The 18974-nt window shown below is 44.2% G+C and overlaps 2 protein-coding genes across 3 annotated transcripts in view; both read left to right on the plus strand.

Annotated features, from left to right (window-relative positions):
* The window catches only part of LOC106585310 (paxillin), a 35488-nt gene extending 18210 nt beyond the window's left edge, over positions 1 to 17278 (plus strand). For both annotated transcript variants that reach the window (XM_082968608.1, XM_082968609.1), the window contains 10 exons: positions 2234 to 2439; positions 2539 to 2624; positions 2749 to 2888; positions 3058 to 3250; positions 3476 to 3594; positions 7028 to 7188; positions 7330 to 7503; positions 13838 to 13919; positions 14008 to 14156; positions 14261 to 17278. In XM_082968608.1, the coding sequence (XP_082824734.1) occupies positions 2234 to 2439; positions 2539 to 2624; positions 2749 to 2888; positions 3058 to 3250; positions 3476 to 3594; positions 7028 to 7188; positions 7330 to 7503; positions 13838 to 13919; positions 14008 to 14156; positions 14261 to 14527 (1577 nt within the window). In that variant the 3' untranslated portion in view covers positions 14528 to 17278. The remainder of the gene's footprint in view (positions 1 to 2233; positions 2440 to 2538; positions 2625 to 2748; positions 2889 to 3057; positions 3251 to 3475; positions 3595 to 7027; positions 7189 to 7329; positions 7504 to 13837; positions 13920 to 14007; positions 14157 to 14260) is intronic.
* LOC145863966 (uncharacterized) lies at positions 3642 to 6970 on the plus strand. Its single transcript, XM_082968607.1, has 3 exons — positions 3642 to 5102; positions 6061 to 6333; positions 6464 to 6970. The coding sequence occupies exons 1-3, from the start codon at positions 3825 to 3827 to the stop codon at positions 6887 to 6889; spliced, it is 1977 nt and encodes a 658-aa protein (XP_082824733.1). The 5' UTR covers positions 3642 to 3824; the 3' UTR covers positions 6890 to 6970.
* Positions 17279 to 18974: the final 1696 nt, after the last annotated feature.

Raw genomic sequence — 18974 nt, forward strand, 5'->3', positions numbered from 1 at the left:
CAAACAATTCCTTTACAGTGAAGGTGGGTAGTGAGTAGCAGCTTTTGCTGTATGTCATCGAGCTAGCTATACCCTTGACAGTAGTCTATATGTTGCTTGAAACAATCAGATGTGGACTGAGATCTCTGACTGATCAGTACCACAGGGGTTGGCCAGTGTTAGATGTAGTAGCAACGGGGGGGTAGTCTAGTGGTACTAGGCAGAGAATAGAGATCCCAGTCTAGCAACAGATACTGGGGAACTTGGCGGTGTCTCTACTCTTCTTCGCTGCAAGGAGCAAGGTCATGAAGTTCTTCTGTGTACTCTATATCATACCTGGTTAGCCATGTGCAATTTTTATTGTTTCAGTATTAACTTTTATTGGGAAACCACACCATAATGTGTAAGATATCAATTCCGAAGTGAATGACCGGATAGGAAGATGACCAGTGATTTAAAAATAAAAAAATAAGAAATTATAATCTTTTTTTTTTTCATTGGGCTTTATTGTAAGGGTGATGACGTCAACTTTAGTAAGTCCTTGTTCAGCATGTCAGCACCAGGTGCAGCTTATTTTCAGCAGACTTACTTGCTGAACTTACAGCTTTAAATAGATTTAGCACCCATGTGGTTTAACTACATGAAGTAAACACCTAGCTACTGGTCGGGGTCTCTGGTTTGAATGAACAGTGGGGGAAGTACTGTGGTAGTGAATAGGTTCAGCTGAAAGCTCTGTGGTAGTGAATAGGTTCAACTGAAAGCTCTGTTCCCACAGAACAATTGTAACGTAGTCCTATTCAAATAAAGTTGTTAAGGATGAACAATAGAGATGTCGTTGACGTCTAGTTGATGGCAAATTAAAAAATCTTTCTGGGAATTATTTTTGAAACTAGAGCAAAACATTTCAGACTGTTTATAGAAGTACACACAGATTTTTTTATGAGCGAGAAAGTTATCCCTGGGGTGAGTTGGAGGGTGAGTGGGAGGGAGGGCGGCGCACAATTGGCCCAGCGTTGTCCAGGGTAGGACGTCATTGCTTTGTTTTTCTTCTTGCAAGGAGGATTTTGTGTGTGTGACTGAAGAGGGACTTTTGGACTGTGGTCTGTAAAAAATGATTTGTCTATTTGTTGTTCACCTCATAAAGTTGTAATGTTGGCATCTTACGGACTGTCCATTTATCATATAATTTAGTTTAGCCATTTTAATGTTCTCTTGGTTTGAAGCTGATTTATGTCAATTGTCTCATATGATTCAGAGAAACTAGTCTTATGGGGGTGGCTTTTGACTTGGTTCTGTTATATGGAGTTGACTACAAGGATTCCCTTTGACACCCTCCAGTACGAACAGGAACATTTTAACAGGCTCTGACTGACTGACTGACTGACTGACTGACTGACTGACTGACTGACTGACTGACTGACTGACTGACTGACTGACTGACCGACCGACGCTCTGGTGTTCCAGGGGACACTAATGCTGTACACAGGATAGCCCTGGAGGAGATGTATATGATGTCTGTCTGTCCACACTCACACAAAGCCTTTTGAAAAGAGCAACAGGTTAAGAAAGGCATTTTTCTGTTAGGAAGACAAACGGACGGAAGGAACAATTGACAAGCAAAGACAGATAGCCAGGTTCTTACTGACAGCAGCAATATATTTTTAGGGCCTTATGGAAAGATCGATGGACCGAGGAAGTTGGGGGTTTCAGGGGAGATGTTAACCAGACTGTAGCGGGTTTAGAAATGACACTGGGGCTTTGTGTCGAGTTGTGATGATGACAGGGCCTAAACTTGGCTCCTGGTGGAGGGGGCCTTGGGAGCAGGCTTTTTTTTGGAGTGAGGAGGCTGAGTTACAAGAGGTTGGAATGAGAGGCTGACAGGTACGCATAGGCATTGTTAGTTTACAGACACCCGCCGCTCAGTAGACTCCAGCTGGAGAGGCCCATATGCTGGGTGCTTTGAATTATTTTCAGTCTAATGGAGGCAAAATAACTAAATCTGTCATTGTAATTCAAACTATTCACATTGATGCTAAGCATAGAAGTCGTGTTGCATCTTGGTCTTCTGTGAATGATTTGCTCCAGAAAGAGGGCAAACAAATGTCCGCCCTCAATCAAAAAAACCAACACATTTTGTATTGATGTAATGATACAGAGGCAGCCTTGGTTTGTGTATTTCTATCTGTAATGTTTGACTGAGCGTATGCTGTGTAACAATGCTGTGTAACAATGGAGGTATCTCTTTCCATCTCAGACGCTTTGTTGGCGGACCTGGAATCCACGACGTCCCACATCTCCATGCATCCTGAGTTCCTGTCTGAGGAGACCTCTTACTCCTTCCCCACTGGAGGGAACTCCTTCCAGGAGTCAGTCCCTCCCCCGGTGCCGCCCCCTCCCTCGGCTGAGGCTCTGAATGGCTCTGTGATAGACTCCCTGGACTCCCACCACTCCTCCCAACTGGTCAGTCATACTGTACCTCAGAACCACAACTCAGACTCACACATCTCATTCATTAAATAGCTTTTCACTACTAAACTTAGTGAATGTTCTCCTCTGCAGTCCTTGGATTCAGCTCCAAAGAGCTTATGGTTCACGGACAGTAACAGCCCGCCCCTGTCCCACATTGAAGAGGACCACGTCTACAGGTAGGCAGGGGGGCCATAGGAACAGATCTCTAGGAAGGGACCCCCACTGGGAGGCTACTATACCGTCTGTCACAGTTTTATACTCAACCACAATTGCCAACCATTGTCTCTCTGCCTCTGTCAGTTTTCCCAACAAACAGAAGTCTGCTGACCAGTCTGCGGCTGCCATGAGCTCCGCTCTGGGCAGTAACCTGTCAGAGCTGGACAGGCTGCTCCTGGAGCTCAACGCTGTCCAGCAGAACTCTCCCTCCTTCCCCACCACAGGTACACAGACAGCTAAACACATCCTACATCATTTTTTATGCTACCTAAGCGGAACTTATCTCTATCATTCTCTGTGCCATAGGTGGTCTTGTCTTTGCAGTATGTGTTTACTGCATAATAATGTGATGATATCAGAGATATCATGTCCCACTGTCCTTTCTACCCACAGAGGAAACAGCCCCACCCCTGCCGTCCTGCAGCATAACCCACTATGTGCAGGAGAACGGGGGTCCCCCTGACATCATGGTGAGCCCTCCGTCTCAGGAGAAGACCAAACGGAACGGGAGCCAGGCGGTGGAGGAGGGCCGGCCCACTGTGGAGAGTCTGCTGGATGAGCTGGAGGGCTCTGTACCCACTCCCAGGTAAGCAGATTGGCAGTTACTCCTATTCAAGAATCACAGATGGACAAGGAGTTTGTCATCACCTTGAATTATAGGATACAAGCTAGCTAGCAATGAGATCATGTTAATAATCAACTGTAGCCTGGTGTTTGGGTGCTCCATCTGATCACATATTAAGATGAAATGAAAAATGAGGAGGTCAATGTTGGATTGTGTGTGATCATGTTTTGTTTGTGTATTCTGCAGCCGCAGCCCCTCTGTCCTTCACAGTGAGTTGGACTCTTCCTCTCAGCAGCAGGCCAGAATGTCAGCTTCCTGTGCCACACGCGAACTTGATGAGCTCATGGCCTCCCTTTCCGACTTCAAGGGTGTGTGTGTGTGTGTGTGTGTGTGTGTGTGGGGTGGGGTGTGTGTGTGTGTGTCTTATGCTTGTCTTCTTATCACCTCATGAAAAATCCTTTAGTAGATACATCTTAATTCTATATCTATTTTCTAATCTGATTATTTCTCTTTAATATCTTCCTCTTCTTGTGGTGTCCCTTTCCTCTCTCCTGCCTGTCCTGTCCTCTAGCCTGTCCTCGGCTCCTTGGGGTCTATGAACTCTGACCTTCAGCTTGATCAGGCAGGAACCTCCCCCAGCATCATTCTGGAGGTCCACCCTCCTCCACGTACCTGCTCCTCCCTTGCTGCAGCTGCCCCCTCCTCCCTCTCACCCTCTCAACCTGCCTGTGACTCTCCTCTTTTCTCTCTACCTGCCTGGGAGCTGCACATAGAGGAGGAAAGTGGGGACTCAGGGGGGGCTGTGTCCCCTCCACATCCCTCATTATCAAGCCCTCCCCCAGCTACTGTAACCTCCCAGAGCCCTCTGTCATTTGCAGAGAGTGACCCAGAACCAAAAGTTGTCATCGACGTCTCTGCGACCATCCTGTCGTCTCATCAGAAGTCTCTGGTAGCCCTCAACCACTCCAACCCTTCACTTAGCACATACCCAATTCCTCCTAATCCTGCTAAACCATCACTGAACTCAGCCAGTGTCACGCTGGACCATAACCCCTTAAAATCTCATAGTCCATTTCTAGAAGTTGGTACAACTCCCGCTACTGTTACCAAGAGCTCCAGTCCCCTAACTGAGATGGATCTGTGTTTCTCTACTCCAACCACTACCAAGAGCCTTAGTCCTATTCCTGTCTCTACCTCCAAGACTCCTTCACCTCTCCATGCTTCTGTCACCAAGAGTCCTACCCCTCCTCTCACTGCTTCTAAAGCCCCCTCACCATCACTGGTCAAGTCTCCCTCTCTCCCAGCTCTCACCAGCCCCAAGATCTCCAGGAGAGTTCTGGAGCCGGTCCCTGCAGCTGAGCCCTCTCTGGATGAAGCCCTGGATAAGCTGCTGGCCATGAGTTTCACCAAGACGGAGAACGATAGAGTCCCTACTGACACACTGCAGCTGAAGGGGGAGGCACCTCCGCTGAAGAGGGAAGTGGTGCAGGAGGTACATGAGGAGCTCATCATGCCCTTAGACAGAAGGAAGGTTCAGCCAGACACCACCGGGTGTACCCGGGATGGGGCAAGTACCCGTGAGGGGACAATTACCCGGGATGGGTCAGTAATGAGTGGACACATAGATGGGCACAGGGAGCTCATGGACTGGGCTGATGTGGAGCTGAACATGTGTCTCCAAGATGGACTGGATGGTAGTATGACTCCTTATACAGAGAGACCTTATACAGATGGGAGCATGACCCCGATGACTGAGGCCAGCTGGATGGATGAGTCCCTGGATGGCTCCTCCTGCCCTGGAACTCCTGATGCTGCCATGGACCTACCTCTGCTGCAGCCTGCCACCATGGACAGGGTCTCTGCATCTGGACATGTATGGGACAACTCTCACCACACTGTGCTGTTCTGCACAAACACGCGTAGAAACAACGGAGTTATATGTTATTCATACAAAACTATCTTTCTGAGATGGCAGAAATGGCTTAGTTTGATACCAAAACATCTGTTTGAGAAATTGTGTGTGTGGAGATACTGTCCTTACAATGTGCACATCTGGATGTTTGCTGCTACTGCAGTCTCTTATTGTTGACTGCCTGGTAGTGCTGAGTGATTAACCAAAATGTCGATTATATATTTTTTTGTTTTTAACAACTAATTGACCAATGTCTTAAGTTTGAATTACATTTTTACTTTTTTGTGCGCTTGAGGCCCAGTTTCTATAGAGATAAATCAGATCAAGCCCGAACTGTGCGATGTAGTAGGGAGTTGTAGTTTCCAACAAGCCAATATTCTACATAGTTCAGCACCGAATACCTGGTAATTAACTACAATGACAATAATCTATCGCCTACTTGTCCGTTAATAATCAAAACTGAAAACCGTGATTATTTTTAATGATTGAACCGACTTGAAAAAGCACTAATTGCTCAGCAGTACTGCCTGGCTGTGACCTTTGTTGGCATGTCTTGTTAAAACCAAACAATTTGAGTTGTGACTGCATCCTATGACTACCTCACTTGTTGTGTCAGCATGATGCCCCCATCTTGACCAACTATGTTCTGCTTAACGGTCAGAGAACATATGGGACTGTGTGATGGGTGGGAGGTGAGATGGGGTCTGAGCATGTAATACAGCATGGAGTGTGACTCTGAGCTCACTGACACATTCCTTTGGACATGCCTTTACCCACCGCTGATAGATACCCTTGAGGAGATGGCTGCCTTTGGCTTTGAGTGAACTGGAATGGTGCTTCCTGTGAACTGAACCACTTACCTGGTCTGTGGTATTGTAACTGGATCACAGTGGAGTCCTGATGCTCATTCTCCTTCTAGCTTAAGTCCGTGATTAGGCGCACCAAGGAGACACCCAATGTGCACCCCATGTACCGAGAGGGTCACCCCCGGAGGGGGCGGATGGGCCCCATCATCGTCAACAAGAGCAGCTCACAGGACCGCCTCATAGAGGAGCTGCAGGGGAAGCTGGGGATTGGCCGATTGGCTGACCGCCGGCGCAAGCAGCCGGACGATTGGCTCACTGAGGGCGTCATCGTCATGTCCAAGCCGCAGCGTTTCCGTGGCGATGGGGCTGCGAATGAGGTGGACAAGGTTGGCCTGGATACGATCACAACAGGATCACACCATCCCAGATACAATTTTCTTTTTTTTACCTTTTCAAGTTTCACTTTCCGTTCTTTACCTTTAATTTTCTCTGTCATCGTCTGTCTCTTCTCCTCAGATCATTATTCCCTCGGAGTCACCTATACCTCAGAGGAGGGTCATTTCCCCACCCCAGTCTCCCCCAGCCCCTCGTCACCCTCCTATTATAGAAGAACCCAGGAGACCCCCACCTGTTAAGCAGACCCCTGCTCCCCTACCTCCTCCCCCTCCCCCCTGTCCCCCTCCTCAACCTCCTCCACCCCAGGAACCCATCCCTCCCCCACCTCCGCTGGTACAACCCCCACCGGTCCCAGTACAGCAGCCCCCTGCCCCCAAGCCAGAGCCCCCTCCACCTGCTGCCCCAGCCCCAGTGCCCCCTCCACCAGTGCAGCCTGCACCACCACCACCTCCCTCCAAGGTCCTGGTGTCCATTGGCTGTCAAACAGAATACGACCCAATTTTTCCTCCAATGCAGGCATGGATCTCTCTATCTTTCTATTTCTGATATGGTGGAAATCCTTCTATTTCTCACTGGCTTCAGTTTCCTTTAGTTCACCCACAGTTTAGTTATTTGTTCAGATGTATTTTTCTGAGAGAATGCACTGTGCTCTGGTGTCCGTCCTCTTACTCTCCATCTTTTGACAGATCATGGCCCAGGGGAAAGGTGGCCCTGGAGGCCCCCCAACACAGGTCAACAAGCTGGACAACATGCTTGGCAGTCTGCAGTCTGACCTCCATAAACTGGGTGTGCAGACTGTGGCCAAGGGAGTGTGTGGGGCCTGTTGTAAACCCATCGTGGGACAGGTGAGGGGCTTGTGGGCCATAGATCAGGCTCTGGTGGCCGTTCTAAGATCATGGTCTCGCTTTAACTTCAAGTTACTTTCAATTGAATTGCAGAGCTTTGTTGGCATGGTCAATGTAAATATACTGTCTCTGTTTGTCCAGGTGGTTACTGCCATGGGGCGCACGTGGCACCCAGAGCACTTTGTGTGTACCCACTGTCAGGAGGAGATAGGTTCCAGAAACTTCTTTGAGCGTGACGGAGCGCCCTACTGTGAGATGGACTACCACAACCTGTTCTCCCCACGCTGCCACTACTGTAACGGCCCTATACTGGATGTAAGTAAACATCTATACTACAAAAATAACTACACTGAACAAAAATATAAACGCAACATGTAAAGTGTCCCATGTTTCATGAGCTGAAATCAAAGATCCCAGACATTGTCCATATGCACAAAAAGCTTATTTCTCTCAAATTTTGTGCACAAATTGGTTTACATCCCTGTTAGTGAGCATTTCTCCTTTGCTAAAATAATCCATCCACCTGACAGGTGTGTCATATCAAGAAGCTGATTTAACAGCATGATCATTACACAGGTGCACCTTGTGATGGGGACAATAATAGGCCACTTTAAAATGTGCAGTGTTGTCACACAACACAATGCCACAGATGTCGCAATTTTTGAGGGAGTGTGCAATTGGCATGCTGACTGAAGGAATGTCCACCAGAGCTGTTGTCAGAGAATTGAATGTTCATTTCTCTACCATAAGTCGCCTAAATGTCATTTAAGAGAATTTCTCAGTACATCCAACCGGCTTCACAACCGCAGACCACGTGTAACTGCGCCAGCCCAGGACCTCCACATCTGGCTTCTTCACCTGCGGGCTCATCTGAGACCATTCACCTGGACAGCTGATGAAACTGTGGCTTTGTGCAGAAATTCTTCAGTTGTGCAAACTGTCAGAAACCGTCTCAGGGAAGCTCATCTGCGTGCTCATCGTCCTCACCAGGATCTTGACCTGACTGCAGTTCGACGTTGTAACCAGCTTCAGTGGGCAAATGCTCACCTTTGATGGCCACTGGCACGCTGGAGATGTGTGCTCTTCACGGCTAGATCCCAGTTTCAACTGTACCGGTCAGATGGTGTCATATGAGCTAGTGGTTTGCTGATGTCAACTAGTGCCCCAGAGTGGCAGTGGGGTTATGGTATGGGCAGGCATAAGCTACAGACAATGAACACAATTGCATTTTATCAATGGCAATTTGAAAGCACAGAGATACCGTGAGGAGATCCTGAGGCCCATTGTTCCATTCATCATCCGCCATCACGTTTCAGCATGATAATGCATGACCCCATGTCGCAAGGATCTGTACACAATTCCTGAAAGCTGAAAATTTCCCAGTTCTTCCATGGCCTGCACACTTACCAGACATGTCACAAATTGAACATGTTTGGGATACTCTGGATCGACGTATACAACAGCGTGTTTCAGTTCCCGCCAATATCCAGAAACTTCTCACAGCCATTGAAGAGGAGTGGGACAACATTCCACAATCAACAGCCTTGGTCAACATTATGCGAAGGAGATGTGTTGCACTGCCTGAGGCAAACCAGATACTGACTGGTTTTATGATCCACGCCCCTACTTTTTAGGGCATCTATGACCAACCGATGCAAATCTGTATTCGCAGTGCTAGCCCACTGGTGTTTTTATCCACGGCTGGGTACAAATGCTTCAGGTGTGAGATGATCTCCACACAATCACAAGATGACGATAAGGTGGAACTGGAAAATAGACAGGCATTTGTCTGCTCTAAATGCACCACCATCAAGCAGCTTAGGGAAGCAATCCTCCAGCTGTTAGCTCAGCTGCGAGAAAAGGATAACCTGCTTTCTAAGTACACCGACCTTGCTGTAACCCAGGCAAACCAAATCTCAGTTTTAAATGCCTCCTATAGTAAAGGTGTCTGAGCCGGGCAGCGTTTCTGTCCCAATCCAACAGACAGATGTTAAACTCAACTCTGCGGCCCATGGGAGACTGGACACTCGCAAGGTGTAGGAGATCAGAAGGCAGTCTGGCCACCCTTCATCTATCCAAGAAGATCCGATCCAGCTATCAAGCAGATTTTCCCCGCATGAGACGGAACTACCGGCCCCGGGAGTCAGCAAGGATCCAGCCGACTCTTTGCTCTGAAGAAAATTTGCAATGACAGGAATGTCTCTTTTGTGACAAATTATTTTGCTGTGGGAGCAATCAGCACTTTTAAAAGAGGCAGGATTCACCCTAACCGCAGAGGTTCCAGGATTATTTCCAGCAACATCGCAAACTGTTTGAGACTGACAGAGAGGGTCTGGTCGTGCTTCAGTTCTCCTTGTCAGAATAAGCAACAGAGGACTTGGAAAGCATATCAACTCCTGTAGAAATTGCCCTATGGTTATTATAACTTAATGTATGTTCTTTTAACCTCCCTGGGCAAGGTGGGACGCTTGGCGCGAAATACAAATACCTCATAAATGCTATAACTTCAATTTCTCAAACATATGACTATTTTACACCATTTTAAAGACAAGACTCTCGTTAATCTAACCACACTGTCCGATTTCAAAAAGGCTTTACAATGAAAGCAAAAAATTTGATTGTCAGGAGAGTACCCTGCCAAAAATAATCACACAGCCATTTTCAAAGCAAGCATATATGTCACAAAAACTAAAACCACAGCTAAATGCAGCACTAACCTTTGATGATCTTCATCAGATGACACTCCTAGGACATTATGTTATACAATACATGCATGTTTTGTTCAATCAAGTTCATATTTATATCAAAAAACAGCTTTTTACATTAGCATGTGATGTTCAGAACTAGCATACCCACCGCAAACTTCCGGTGAATTTACTTAATTACTCACGATTAACGTTCACAAAATACATAACAATTATTTTAAGAATTATAGATACAGAACTCCTTTATGCAATCGCGGTGTCACATTTTAAAATAGCTTTTCGGCGAAAGCACATTTTGCAATATTCTGAGTAGATTGCCCGGCCATCACGGCTAGCTAATTTGACACCCACCCAGCTTGGCCCTCACCAAACTCAGATTTACTATAAGAAAAATTGGATTACCTTTGCTGTTCTTCGTCAGAATGCACTCCCAGGACTTCTACTTGAACATCAAATGTTGTTTTGGTTCGAAATAATCCATAGTTATATTGAAATAGCTCCGTTTTGTTTGTGCGTTGAGGTCACTATCCGAAGGGTGACGCGCGAGCGCATTTCGTGACAAAGAATTTCCAAATATACCATTACTATACTTCGAAGCATGTCAAATGCTGTTTAAATTCAATTTTTATGCTATTTTTCTCGTAAAATAGGGATAATATTCCGACCGGGTGACGTTATATTCATTCATAGACTGAAAGAAAAACATGAAGTCCTCTCGTGGACGCGCACTCCAGTGTCATTGTTCCCTGCCTGACCACTCACAAAAACTCCTGCTGTTTTTCGCCCAGAGACTGCAGTGACGTCATTCCACTTTCTGGCGCCTTCTGAGAGCCAATGGAAGCCTTAGAAAATGTCACGTTACAGCAGATATGCTGTATTTTTGATAGAGATGCCCTAGAAGGAGAACAAATTGTCAGACAGGGCACTTCCTGTATGGAATCTTCTCAGGTTTTGGCCTGCCATATGAGTTCTGTTATACTCACAGACACCATTCAAACAGTTTTAGAAACTTCAGAGTGTTTTCTATCCAAATCTACTAATTATATGCATATTCTCATTTCTGGGCAAGAGTAGTAACCAGTTTAAATCGGGTACGTTTTTTATCCGGACGTGCAAATACTGCCCCCTAGCCCCAACAGGTTAACTTCGCCTTCTAGTGAGTTTATACAAACTGTCATCTAGCATTCTGATAGATTGGAAACAGATTCAGAAAACGTGGTTGTAACGTTAATAATTTGGTTGTTATTACATTGGTTATCTCAAGGCAGATACCCCAGGGGCAGAGTGGCACACACTCATTGAATATGGCGCTTTTAAATGTTAGGTTATACTTGTGATTACTCTTTCTCGTGAATGACCACATTGCTGAGCGCAAAGTTGATGGCATGTTTCTCACTGAAACATGGCTGTCATCAGACCTGTAGTGCCGCTCTTACTGAAGCCTCCCTCCGGGGTTCCAACTTTTCATACTCATCAGAAAAGGGGAAAAGGGTAGGGGGACAGCCTCTATTTTTACTAATGCTCTCAGCTGTAAGGACATTTTGTTTGGCGACTTTGGATCTTTTGAACAGCATGCTATACTGTTTAAATGTCAGCCACCAGTGCGGGCCATAACCTTGTATAGGCCACTAAAGCACTGCCCCACTTTCTTTACTGATTTATCTGAACTAGTTCAAGGACAATAGACAATATGATAAAATCATTGTGTTGGGTGATTTTTAATATTCATTTTGTCAAAGAGACTGACTCCAAGGCCATGGAATTTATCCAAAATGTTACCACTGCCATACTCTGGACCTGGTTATTACCAAGGGGCTTTCTATTGACATATCCTCTATGCATTGTCTGATCACCACTGTGTATTTTTTTACTACCTTATTGCCCATAGCACAGGGTAATACTGAACGCATTAAGAAACACTATCTTACCTCTGAAGTTGCTACAGATTTTATTGAGTGTATGAACAATACTCCACCACCTATTCTGCCATCCTCTTGTGATGATTTAGTTCATAACTTTAATGCCTGATAAATGCTACCCCTGCAAACCTATGTGAACTTTCCTCCACATCTAAATGTGATGAGTTTGCGGCATATTTCAGAGATAACTAACATTAGGCTGGGTATCAGTCAAGCAAGACTTGATGAGAAGTTTGATATTTGCCCTAGCCTGCCACGCAAAGGCGCTATGGATTAATTTTCCCTGCTTGACACAGACATGCTCAGGAAGGGGATATCTCAATTTAAGCCTTCTACCTGCCTTCTCGATCCTATCCCCACCACCTTCTTCAAAACAGTTTTTAATTGCATATCTGAAGACGTGCAAGCTGTTGTTAAGCACTCCCTGCTCACAGGGATTTTCCCCACTGCACTAAAAACTGCTATAGTGAAACCCCTTCTGAAGAAAAGTCATCTAGATTCTTCAGCTCATAGCAATTATCGGCCAATCTCCAACCTTCCATTCTTAAGCACAATTCTGGAGAAATTGGTTTTCAAACTGCTAAATTATATATTTTTTAAGCGCCAACTCTATTTTTGAAAAATTCCAATCTGGTAATTGTGCCCACCACAGCAGAGACCGCCTTAGTTAAAGTGGTAAATGATCTTAGAGCCAACACAGATGCCAAACAGCTCTCTGTCCTTGTACTCTTAGATTTAAGTGCTGCATTCGACACTGTTGACCGTGATGTCCTTCTGGAAAGACTGGAGAGGTGGGTTGGTCTCTCCGGTCCAGTTCTAAATTGGTTTAGGACCTATTTAATGGGTCAAGAGGTTTTTTAGTTTGTCACCCTTGGTGAACATAACTCAGATTATACATATTACTTGTGGCGTTCCACAAGGTTGGATTTTGGGTCCGGTACTGCTCAGTTTATATATGTCACCCCTTGGCAGAGTTCTCAGAAAGCACAGCATTGATTTTCACTGCTACGCAGACGATACACAACTTTTCCTTTCTGTGTCACCAGAGGGTTTTAGCTCCACGGATAAATGATTAGACTCTATTAGTGATTTAAATACTTGGATGGCTCACAACTTCCTCCAGCTAAATCAAGACAAGACCGAGGTGCTTATTGTTGGAGCCAAAGCACAGAGAGAATCTAGCCCCACATTTTAATTCACGGGCAATAAAGGTAAAAAACCTAGGTGTTATTTTAGATTCTGAACTAAATTTTGAATCGCACATTATGAATGTGACCAAAATAGCTTTTTAACACCTGAGGAACATTGCCACGGTGTGGATCTTTCTCTCTGACTGATACAGAGACTCATCCATGCTTTCATTACAAGCAGTCTTGGCTACTGTAATGATCTCCTGTCTGGTCTACCCAAGAAAGCCATTGGTCAACTGCAAAACATACAGAATGCTGCAGCATGGGTACTGACCAAGACCACACTTAGAGCACACATTACACCGGTTTTAAGGTCTCTGCACTGGCTGCCTGTGAGTTTTAGGATTATTCTATTGGTTTTCAAATCAATCCACGATTGTGCACCCCAATCCAAGTCAGACATGCTTTTAAGTTATGTACCTAGTAGGTCCCTCAGGTCCTCAGGCACTGGCCTTTTAACTATCCCAAAGCCTAAAACCAAGAGGCATGGAGAGGCAGCCTTTAGTTATTATGCCCCCGGCTTCTGGAATAGCCTGCCAGAGAACCTGAGGGGGGCCGAAACTGTGGACATATTTAAGAGATCTTGAAACAACATATTTTAGTCATCCTTTTGTTTTTTATCTTGTTTGTTGTGTTGTAAATATTTCCTATTTTATTTTTGTGGTTTATTGAATTTTTCCTGTAAAGCACATTGCGTTGCATTCCATGTCTGAAATGTGCTGTATAAATAAAGCTTGATTTGATTTGTTCAGTGTATATTATTACAACTTAGGCAGTTCAAAGATCCAGTGTAGCAATGGCAGCTAGCATAGAGTAACTGTTCCTATGTTTACAGAAAGTTGTGACCGCGTTGGACAAGACATGGCATCCTGAACACTTCTTCTGTGCTCAGTGTGGATCATTCTTTGGCCCAGAAGGTGAGTTTTACCCATTCTTGGAGCTCACTTGAAATGACCATTTCTAGAGTGAGGTGCAGAACTCATGATCTGTATGTGTCTCCTGAAGGCTTCCATGAGAAGGACGGGAAGGCGTACTGTAGGAAGGACTACTTTGACATGTTTGCGCCGAAATGTGGCGGCTGTGCCCGAGCCATCCTGGAGAACTACATCTCTGCGCTAAACTCCCTTTGGCATCCAGAGTGCTTTGTCTGCAGGGTCTGTAATCAGCCCATTTCCCTTTATATAAAGGCATTCATGTTGAAGTGTCCTGACTTGTACTTACTCATTACTCTCCTCTCTCCCTCTGTTTGGGTATGCAGGAGTGCTTCACCCCATTTGTGAATGGGAGTTTCTTTGAGCATGATGGGCAGCCCTACTGTGAGGTGCACTACCACGAGCAGCGCGGCTCCCTCTGTTCGGGTTGCCAGAAGCCCATCACCGGCCGCTGCATCACAGCCATGGGCAAGAAGTTCCACCCGGAGCACTTTGTTTGTGCCTTCTGCCTCAAGCAGCTCAACAAGGGCACCTTCAAGGATCAGAACGACAAGCCCTACTGCCAGGGCTGCTTTGTGAAGCTCTTCAGTTAGGGAGTGGATTTTCTGTGTGTGTGGCTCACAAGCTTGTATCAGAAAGTGTCCATGTAGCTCTGGTAGTGTGTGCAAATCAGATTGTGTGTGTTTGAATTGTTTTAGAGGGATGTCTGTATACTGATGGTGTGTATGGCGAAAGTGTGTGTGTGTGTGTGTGTGTTTCAGGTAGTATGTGTGTGAGATTCCAGCATTCTCTTTTTGGCCCTTGAAGTGTAATGGACAATCATATCAGGTCTCTGCCTGTGCGCTCTCTGTGATGCTCAGAATAGTGTGATTTCAAACCCAAATAGTTTTGCTTTGCTTTTGCAGTCAGGGTAAATGCTTGCTGAACACTGTAAGAACACATGGAATACATACATGGAAGTTTTTTTGAGGTTGCTGCTCACTGGTTGAGTGTCTCTTGAAAACCATTTGAAATGTGTCATGTTATTAGATCAGGGAGATGTTGACCTGTCATTGTTTTTTTTTAATCAGCTGAGGCCTTTTTTCAACTGCTAAAGCAAAGGCCTCGGTGAGATTTCTTTCGTTTGCTGTCTGAGTAACAGAACAGATGCATATAATGATGTCATTGTAGCTTTGACTGGAAATAGGCTGTGGGTCAGTCATTATTTTAGTACTTGTGAAGCACATGGTCGTGTCATCAGACCCTTGTGGACTCATTTTCACACACACGGCCTTGTGACACACAATCATTAACACCTCCACACAAGCATTTGGTGTTTGACAAACATCCAAATGCTGACATATTACAATTTAGATTTAATGTATATTGGAACGTTTCTATAAAATGTATGTGAAAAAGATATTAATTTACAACAAATAATATTTGACTCCCTCTTTGGAAAATCGGAGTCACATATAACGACAAATGGGGAGATGGATAATATTGTTACTTTGTCACCTTCTCCACTGCCTATTCAGTCCTTTTAGAGCTTAACCCTTAGTTGGACTGGTTTGGAGTTTCCTTTATGTTCAGAAAGTGCTGATGCAGTATAAAAGAGTATGCCACGATAAACAATTGAATTTATTCTGCATACGGGAAACGGTTACATTCTACTGTGAGAATACTGTATACAAAGCGCTGGTCAGTTAATAGTTTGAATAACCACTCATTAAGAGAAATCCTCTTAGAAATTTCAAAGCAGAGATGCTTTTCTATTTTTCAATATCTGTGACATTTGCTGAGCCAGTGTGAAGTTACTGTGCATTGAGTTTCACTTTTTGTAAAATAAATAGAAGCATACAGCACAAGGCTAACCCCTTATGTACGCACACACAGATTCTATGCAAACAATACTGTGTGCAGCTGCAAACATTTAACTCAACATCACTCTTGACTCTATCCAAGTGATGCTTTCAAGGAATAGGCCTATTTTTTTGTGTTCCAATACATCAATACAATGTCTTTTACACTGGGGAGACCAGCAAGGAATCGTACTGTTTATAGACTGGGAGTCCTGGACTATCTCTTCAGATTTCTGTCAGTGTGAGTCCACTGGATAATGTGTGTTGATATTGGTCTGAGAGTGTGCACTGTGCAGGATCTACTGTACACCAGTTGTTTGTGGGCTTGTATTCTTATCTATCACATAATTTTATTGGGTCTGTATCTTGTTCAGGGATTTACACCCAGAGCTTGTAAATCTCTGTTAATTGTTTTATTTAAATCATTTAATCATTTGTCTACTCAGAATCATTGTAGTAGGCAGTTATTTAACCAAAGTGACTGTTTTTTATTGAAATTGTGTCCCTTGTCACCTTTTCATTTAAGATGTCATAGTACTGAATACTGATCCAACTCATTGCATAGGCTATACAACAACAAAAATCTACCCAAGTGTGTAGTATTTGTGATCATGTTTTCCTTTGGAGAAACAAAGGAAATGTTGCCTATTTATCTAGGAATGGATTCTGCACACTCTAGAGATTATTGCCTCCGTGGTGAAATCTAGAGTAGACTGTGATGGCATTATGTTTGTAAAAATGGCGGGGTAAAACATTTATGCCAGTGATATTGTTGTGAGGAAAGCAGGAAGTACAGACTAAAAGTATGCCCAAGAAGCAGCTTGTTTATCCTCAATCAATTTCTCCCTGGTCTTGACATGAGAAACACTCTATTCACGCCACTTTGATACAGCTACGACCAGAAGTTACTTTTTCGTAGCAGGTCAGGAAAAGGGTTAGGGTTAGCGAAAATGCTCTCCTAACCTGCTATGAAAACCACTTCTGCTTGTTTCTTTATCGAAGTGGCATGGAAAGAGTGTCCGGTGGAGTGAAATCATACAGGTGGTGGTCTTTTGATGGCCCTTGCTATTAGGAATCTTTGGGACGTCCCAACTCTGACGTTAACCATTTTACATTTCAACTTCAATGTGGTAAGGCTAGGGTATGGACGTTGCAGGGATCCAGGTTTGCAATAAGCATATTTTGAAACTCATCTTTGCAGCAAATACACAACCTAGTTAACTCGGCACATACTGTTGTAGAAGGTAAATCTCAATTGATTGTTTTTTACTGTCACCCTTCCTTTTTTTTCTCAACGTTCCACACACCAAGGGCAAATGTCAAAACGGGCCACACTCGTTTGATGCCACTTCAATACGGCTTCGATACAGCTACGACCGGAAGTGATTTCCGTAGTAGGTTGGGAGAGCGTTTTCGCTAGGGACCCTAGAGAAGAAGAGGCGAAGCGAGAGGTTATGCTCATTTCGAGATGTTTCCGTCAAATAAAGTTGTTGCAGAATAAAAGGCTGTGCGTGATGACGTAGGGCACATTACAAAAAACTTTAATGGATTTCGATCGCATTTTCAACTCCACTGGTGGTTTTGCCAAAACAACATGCGTTATAGCGAATGTGCCCACTCTGGTCTTGGCACGTGCGCTCTAACCAACAGCTCGCAGTGCGGGTAGACTATCTACATGATGAGGTTATTATGAATAAGAGTGAGATCATTTTTATTTGTCAAACGGCAGCCAAGCATCGATCATCATGTCACCAGAATAAGACCCTCGATATTTATTGGAAAGCAGCATCAAGCTCACCCAATGCAATTCATCATAATTTATTTCATCTGTAGCCTAATAAACTGCATGGTTTCCCGGGTCATAGTGGGAGGACAACACAACCTATCATCGCGCCACTCCAAAATTACTTCGATATGTTGTTATTATATGCATAATGGCGTTTCCACATACATTTCTCGCATAATTAATTTTACTGACACAAAAAGATCCCACCTTGTCTAGCATATTTTGTTTTGTCAACATTGGGAAAGTTTACCGACAAATTATGTTTCCATCACCAACCTGGCCTGTCATGACATTTTTTTTATTTATCCGATATGTATTTTACAAGCATAAAAAGGTTGGAAACCTGGTTAATGAAAGTGGTAACTTTGGTCAACAAGAAGAAAATATACTACTTTAAAATGGAGATACAAAAACGAGTCCTCTATCTCGATGGTGTGTTGTTCACAAGCGTATCTGCCCTCTCATTGGCTAGAATGGTTCCACATCTCGCCTCCTCCAGCCTGCCTTCCATCTTTGAGGACATTTTCCATCATGAGGACATTTTTTATTAAAAAATAATTACACTTATTTAATTAAATAATTCAGTTAACAACAAATTATTTACAATGATGGCGTGTTAGAGTGCATCACTTTTGTCAAGTCCAATACCATTGCTGATCACCTCTGAAAGAGTGTTGTATTCTGGGGATTTTAATTGTCCGACTGGTCGACTGCATGAACTTTACAAACATCATGTGATCAAAGACCAAAGTTTCTGCAGTTGCTCTTCACTAACGTCATCCTGCAGGATCACCTGCATTGTGGGATGTTCTATTGTCAACCAATCATTAGGGTGTTTTTGTTTGACCAACGCAAACGTGATCAAAGACATGAATGAAACAAGTTTCAATATTTGATGTCATGTGCACAAGTACAGTGAAACGCCTTTCTTGCAAGCGCCAAACACAACGATGCAGTAATCAATATCAATGTAGCACTGAAAACAACAAGGTAGAACAAAAACACACAATAAAAAAAATAAGAAAACCAGAAAGTAAGAAGCTATATACAGGGTCAGTTCCTAAACCATATTTACAATGTGCAGGGACACTGGAGTGATAGAGGTAGATATGTATAGGGGTAAGGTGACTAGGCATCAGGATACTGTATGGTAAACAGAGTAGCAGCAGCATAAATGATGATTGTATGTTGTTTTTATTGTTTTATTTACTTTTCTGCTCTTTTGCACACCAGTATTTCTACTTGAACATCACCATCTGCTCATCTATCACGCCAGTGTTAATCTGCTAAATTGTAATAACTTTGCTACTATGGCCTATTTATTGCCTTACCTCCTTGCCATTTACACACACTGTATATAGACTTTCTTTTTTTCTATTGTGTTATTGACTGTACGCTTGTTTATTCCATGTG

Source organism: Salmo salar, chromosome 24 (genome assembly GCF_965601325.2).
Source record: "Salmo salar chromosome 24, fSalSal1, whole genome shotgun sequence".
Taxonomy (NCBI): Eukaryota; Metazoa; Chordata; class Actinopteri; order Salmoniformes; family Salmonidae; genus Salmo; species Salmo salar.